Source organism: Electrophorus electricus, chromosome 21 (genome assembly GCF_013358815.1).
Source record: "Electrophorus electricus isolate fEleEle1 chromosome 21, fEleEle1.pri, whole genome shotgun sequence".
Lineage (NCBI taxonomy): Eukaryota > Metazoa > Chordata > Actinopteri > Gymnotiformes > Gymnotidae > Electrophorus > Electrophorus electricus.
The window spans coordinates 5623526-5630130 of NC_049555.1; the positions used below are offsets into that span (position 1 = coordinate 5623526).

Sequence of the window (6605 nt, forward strand, 5' to 3'; positions counted from 1 at the left end):
AAAAGCTAACATATTAATTATTAATATTCATTCATGTTTTATGAATTACCAGAATTTATTTTTTCCTGAATGTGACTGTATCTGTGTTTCAGGTGTTTTAGGGTGTGACATACACTTGTGTGCTCTGAAAGGCTCAAATGTTGATCTATCCTGCTCTTATAAATACCCTGGAGGACAAACGGTGACAGAATCATTCTGGTTTATTACAGAGCAGCAGGTTGGTGTTGAAGCTGTGGATGTGAGAGAGGAAGAGGAGTATGAGGGGAGAGTGCAGTATAGACAGAGCTCCCAGAATGACTGTAGTATGACAGTCACTCACCTGAGAGAGAGTGACGCTCACACATACAGGTTCAGATTCCACACTGATGGTCCTTGGGGTCAATACACTAGTGATCCTGGAGTATCTCTGTCTGTCACAGGTAATCACATAAGACTAGTTAACTATAAAAATATGCTATTTATAAAATTAACACCAAAGCTTCTTTCTTAAAATGATTTGCAGATCTGAAGGTTATGATGTCAAACACATATAGAGGGAATATCAAACTGACCTGCAGCTCCACCTGCACGCTGCCCAACAACCCCACCTACATCTGGTACAGGAATGGACACCCTGTATATAACCAGAACACTAATGGAATGTATGTGTATGACAGTAGTGAGGATGCAGGCAGCTACTCCTGTGCTGTAAGAGGATATGAGGAGCTCTGCTCTCCTGCTGTCTGTAAGATCCTCACTTTAAACTCTCATCATTCTATCCGCATCTCACTGGCAGCTTCTATGAGATAAAAAGTTTTTTGTTTGATTGTTGTTTGTTTTTGCTGTTTTTTGCTGCTGGTTCTGCCTACATGTTTATAAGTAGCTGGGAAGCACCTTTCACTGTTGAGGGCTCTATACATTTGTGGGCACTGGCTAGCTGGTTCAGCAGTACTACATCAGTGTGTTTTGTTTGTGTTCTCATTGTCTCTTGCTCTTGTCCTCACTTTAAACTGCACTCACTCTGTGTCACTGGCAACTTCTACTAGATTACAGTGAACTCATGCTGAGTCACATATGGCTAAGACATAAGACAACTACAGCATTTTTAGACATATTTCAATTTAAAAGTTGCCAGTGTTTAAGGTATTTTTGGAGTCTATTTTGTTGTTTTTTGTTTGTTTTTTAAATGTTTGCCCATAATTCACGTTTAATATTTAAATCTACTGGGTTTATGTTTAAATCCATGTTGTTATACTCAGTGCTAAGTCATTACACTGTGGCTATGCAACTGTTTTATTCATTTTACTGATAGTCTTACAAATATTCTTTTTACAGTTATTGTGTTCATTCAGGTTATATACTGAATGTTACTGTTTTCGTAAATATTTCTATAGTTGACTGATATTGGCTACTTTCAAACATGAACACTTAAAATAAAAAAAGATTAAGTGTATTAATTTTCATTCCTGCTCTCCTGTTCAGACCCTCCCAGAGTCCCGTCTGTTACTGACCGTGTGTCTGGTGACGCGGTGACACTGCTGTGCTACAGTGACTCCAACCCCATCAGTAATTACTCCTGGTACAAGAAGACAGGAAGTGATGTCTTACTGTTAGGAAATGGCACCAATTTAACTATAGCTACAGGAACAAGTGGACGTTTCTACTGTGTGGTGCAGAATCAATTTGGATCATCTAACTCATCAGAATGGTCATTTACTTCAGGTACAGTCTGGGTTGAATTCACTGCCTTATTGTCTACATGGTGATTAAAGAAAGTGAGACAACTATCCTGCACTTCCAGTGTCAGTTTGATGAGATCATACAGCAAGACTTCTGTGACTGTTCACACGTCTGTGTAACATGCTGCCCTCTCCTTCCTGATGCAGGGAACCCAGCTGGGACATACGCAGCTTCTGGAGTCACTGTGGGTTTGTTTCTGACTCTCATTGCTGTCTGTCTATGGATGAGGTAAGAAGCTGAAGCCGCATTTATATGACACACCCTGCCAATGCTGTAGGCTGTTTACTGCTCAGTCCAGAGAGTCTTTGCTCTGATATTTACAGTATAGGGTCACAAAGTACCATCAGGTCACTGTACAAAAGAGCAAAGAAAATAAACAATGACAATTAGACTGAAGTAAAAAAACAAAACAAAACAACAACAAGAACAAATTGAAGATGCAATAAAATTTCAAAACATGAGATATGTTATTCTGTAATTGTTAAAAAAAGAGAAAAATAGAGTTGCAAAGGCATAGTAATTACATCACTCAGACAGCAAGCTGGTGGTTGGAAGAAAATATCAGTCAGGCAATCAACTAGGCTGAGAGGAGGCAGCCTGTATGAGAGGACTGGATGAGCAGAAAATTGCATATAATGCATACAGCAGTGAAACTGGAGACCATGCTGTCTAGTAATGTTGCCAAGGTGGAGAATTATTAATAAAAAGTAGAGGACCAAGTATTCAGGCCTTGAGAACACCATGAGATAGGATTGATGGGTATGACTAACCCACCAAAGAAGGTAAATTGCTGTCCGTCAGTGACATATGATTTAAACCACATAAGTATCATACCAGTGATGTCAACCAGGTTTTAACACAAATCATTTTAACTGGAGTTTGATTAACACAGAAGCTATTGAGCCTGTTGATGTTATTACTGTGGTTCACCACCAGGGGGCGAACCACAGCTGTCAGCAGCAGGAGTGAGGAGACCAGCGCAAAAGTGAGTTTGAAGAAGAGTCGACAGAGGATTGAGATTTCGGTCCAACTCAAAATCCCTGCAAAGTTTTCCATAAAGGGTCCAATGACCAAAGTAACAGAGTTAAGCCTGTATTTTGATTATTAATTACATAAATCATTAATCACCATGTCCCAATTCTCTTTTTCAGCATGATTCTACTCCTGTAAATGATAACGTTTCAGCCTTGGACATGCCCTCTGACCCCACAAATGACGACGTTCACTACTCCAACATTAATTTCACACGCTGCCACACACAGGAAGTATCTCTCTACTCTACTGTCCAACTAATAATGGCTCTTAGTCAAGAAGAGGAAGTCGAGTATGCCAGAGTGAATTTCTCTGCCTGGTAGGCAATGCAAATGGTTTAGTTAACCATATTTCTGTCACACTTAGACACACCTTCACACATACACATGCACTCACAAAAACATGCATGCACACTAATGCTGATGAGATACCCCTCCCTCTAAAAATAAATAAAACTAAAAATCTTGACAGAGGCCAAAACTATTTTAATAGTTATAGAAAATGCTTATACCTATTGGCCAGCTATTTTAAATCCTAAAATTTTACATGCTTTATTCAATTTTAAAATTTGGTTTCATGTTAAGACTTAAAAAATTTAAAAAATAATTACTGCAGTGTATAGGTTAAGTAAACTCAAAGATGAAGAATTCACTGTTTTGGAAAGCATGCATCAGTAAAACAATTGTTCGAAACATCAGTTTGTTAAATAAAATGTCTCTCAATATATCAAAACCACAAAATTGCACTTTTTGGAAGGAAATGTCTAGTTGTCCTTTTAGCTAAAAGATTGTGCTATTCAAACAGGATTTACTCCTCTCCACTCCCATCACACATGGCTTACCTTGGGCTTGATTTTATTGTCTTTACACATGCATCCACTAGTTACAATTTTTCCAGAAATAGAACTATATTAAAAATAAACTTTAAATAGCATTCCTTAATTTTGGTCACACTTTATTTTGAGTAGTCCTTTGGAGATAACTTATAAACTCTCAAACTCTCTGAAGTGGCAGTAATGAATCATCTAAAACATTCAAGTTAATATCTTTATTGTCACGTTACAGCCCCGCCCCATCTTCAAACGTCTTGGTGTGTGTGTGTGTGTGTGTGTGTGTTCGTCTGCGTTGCCACGCCCTTTTGTGTCGTCCACCTGTTCTGTATTAGGTGTAATCCTCTTGTGTGTGTATGTGTGCATATGTCTCCTGTGTTGTAGTACGTGTTGTTGGTGTTTGAAAGGTGTTTACTCAGCTGTGCAGTGTTAGATGTGTCGTCTGTGCGTTAATAAAAACGTATGTTTGAACGTGCCCCTTCTCTGCATCCTGTTAAGCCTTGAAGCGTGCCCCACAGCGAGAAGCAGTTGCAGTTAACTGTGCTTTCACCAAGGTTTTGTTTTAGTTGTGTATTCATGCACATTGAAGCACATCTACACTTAGATCTAATTAGCAGTAGCCTAACACTGACCCATAACCGCACATTTTTCACTCTGGAAAGGCATCAACATTTAAAACTTATTAAATAAACCTGTTTGGAGAATTCCACAAAACCTTTCCACAAAAATGTGCCTCACAGAAGGTTTACAAGCCACTTTGTAAGCAACTTTGTCCTTTTCTTAGTACAGGGAAACAAGTTAAAATTATTTGTGCTAATTGGCCATTCACTAACGACCACACACTAGACAGAGATTAGGTTAAAAACAATATAATTTTCCTGAAGAGTTACAGTAAATGATTTTTTATTTTAGATTATGTTCTTTGTGTTTTAAAATTTTGCAGCAAGGACGAAACCCACATCTACAGCACAATCTCAAGAACATGAGAAGAAAATCCTCCACCAACCATCAATCTCCAGTCCTGCGTGAAAATGAGAAAAGTGCCAACAGTCTTCCACCTTCTCCTCCAAACACATATGAAATTGGTACAAACTAAATTTAAAATCTTGCTGGTGATTTTGATTTATTTTAGGGATCAGTCAGACAGGGTATTATTGCCAACTGGACCAAGATACACATTATAAAATGTTTATGACATTATATTATGTATCATTTATTACATTTAGCCACAGATTGCTTACCACTGCAAGAAGGATGGTTAGAAACTCTGCATGTTATATACATATACAAACATGTCATAAACATGTATTTCATGTCATAGACATGTAGAATAATAATGATACACCAGCCCACAGTAACAGGACAGACTTTAATTCACTTCACTGCATTCAAGGATCTCGGTTCTCTTTGTAATATTACCACACATGAAGATGTTCTCTGCAGTGCAGTGACCAGTGTCCAGTGACCACTGTACATACACAGTACTGCATAATTCACTGTCCATGACATTATGATGATGTTTCCCTACCATTGTTTCATTCTTATTGATTAGTTTTTAGTACAATGTGGTATCTTGAGAGGTGACTGGCTAGAATGAATGTCCTTGAAGGTTTTAATTTTAATTATTTATTCAGACAAATATTTTTAACACAGCATTCCCAGGTCACAGAGTAACATTCCCAGGTCACAGAGCAGGGGGTCTAATAGCCTTCATTCTTGAATCCTGTACAACAAGTGACTGTTCCACTTAGAGTTGTTGGGTAGCTGAACACTGTACTTTAAATTCAGAACGAGAGATCTAAATCGTCCTTTCACCCAGTCGGCCCTGGAAACAGAACTCAGCACAGATGTAATGGCACGATCCACTCACTGGGTGGCAGCAGCGATGTGATAAGACCCTCAAAGCTGATTGTGCAGAGCGTGTCCCATATGGATAAGATTTAACATTTGCTTGTTTATATTACAGTATATTTTCCATGTCTACTCTGTATTTGCACCGAAGCCAAATATGCCTGAAATATTTCTGTAACATTTATCACAAAAGGCTTCACACTTCTTGCACTCAGTAAATGATTTAAAAATTGTAAAAATGACTTTTGTGGAATTCATTCTTTATTCTTGTTGGCTCCTTATCTGGTTCGCCAGCATGTTGCTTGCCCCAAAGCCATGATGATGTTTCCTCCAGACAATTAGTCGTCACTCCTAACATCTGAGTTACTGTTAAGAACTTTAGCCAAATATTTAGCAATTTTAGTCAAAATGAGACTACCAGAGCCCAGACTAAGAGCAAACGTGGCGGCTGACTTCCTGACTACAGAAAACACCTGCATTCATGTAAAAGGAAGCGCATCTCAGCATCTGATTATCTATCAAAAGGTACTTACATGATGGACCGCCAGAGTCCATCTTTGCACATTATAGTTCCCTAATTTACCTCATACCTGGACATGCCTAATAATCTATTCTCTCGTTCTGCCGAGATACACCAACCCCTAAATCTCATGTTGTTACTGAGCCTCAACCCGTCTCAGCTGCCATGGCTCCTCCCACCACCCCCTGACGCCCCCTGCTGTAGCCCACCACACCTCCACACCAGCCAACTACTTCTCCGTTGCGCTTGATGGATGTTCTCATGCGGGATGGGTTTCGGACACGCGCATGCCGTCGGGATCAGACTTGGACTTCTAGAAAACTGGTCTAGAAATTGATTGCTCATTTCTTTATTTTTCTTATTTATTTATTTTCTCTCTCTCACTCACTACTTACTTCACTCTTTACTGTTTATATTGTTACTATTGTAGTGTCTGTTATCGGTCAGAGGAGGATGGGCCCCCCTCTGAGTCTTAGTTCCTTTCAAAGATTCTTCCTTGTGCTCTAGGGAGTTTTTCCTTGCCACTGTTGCCCTTGGCTTGCTCACTGGGGGCTTGGACCCAGACTTTTGTTAAGGTGCATTGTGACAACAACTATTGCAACAAGCGCTATATAAATAAATTTGACTTTGACTAATATGTCTCATAATATAGCT

The 6605-nt window shown here is 39.0% G+C and overlaps 1 protein-coding gene across 1 annotated transcript; it reads left to right on the forward strand.

The window, feature by feature from the left end:
• Nucleotides 1-304: 304 nt before the first annotated feature.
• Nucleotides 305-5862, forward strand: LOC118240406. Its single transcript, XM_035520670.1, has 6 exons — nt 305-419; nt 1462-1701; nt 1866-1947; nt 2656-2704; nt 2871-3070; nt 4524-5862. Exons 1-6 carry the CDS (start codon nt 305-307, stop codon nt 4564-4566), a joined length of 729 nt encoding a protein of 242 aa, XP_035376563.1. The 3' UTR covers nt 4567-5862.
• Nucleotides 5863-6605: the final 743 nt, after the last annotated feature.

Excerpts from the sequence above, each read along its gene's own strand:
- LOC118240406 (XM_035520670.1), top strand. The coding sequence starts at position 305 with ATGACAGTCACTCACCTGAGAGAGAGTGACGCTCACACATACAGGTTC. Across the intron at positions 2,705-2,870 it reads GTGAGGAGACCAGCGCAAAA|CATGATTCTACTCCTGTAAA; the intron begins GTGAGTTTGAAG and ends TCTCTTTTTCAG. Across the intron at positions 3,071-4,523 it reads AGAGTGAATTTCTCTGCCTG|CAAGGACGAAACCCACATCT; the intron begins GTAGGCAATGCA and ends AAAATTTTGCAG.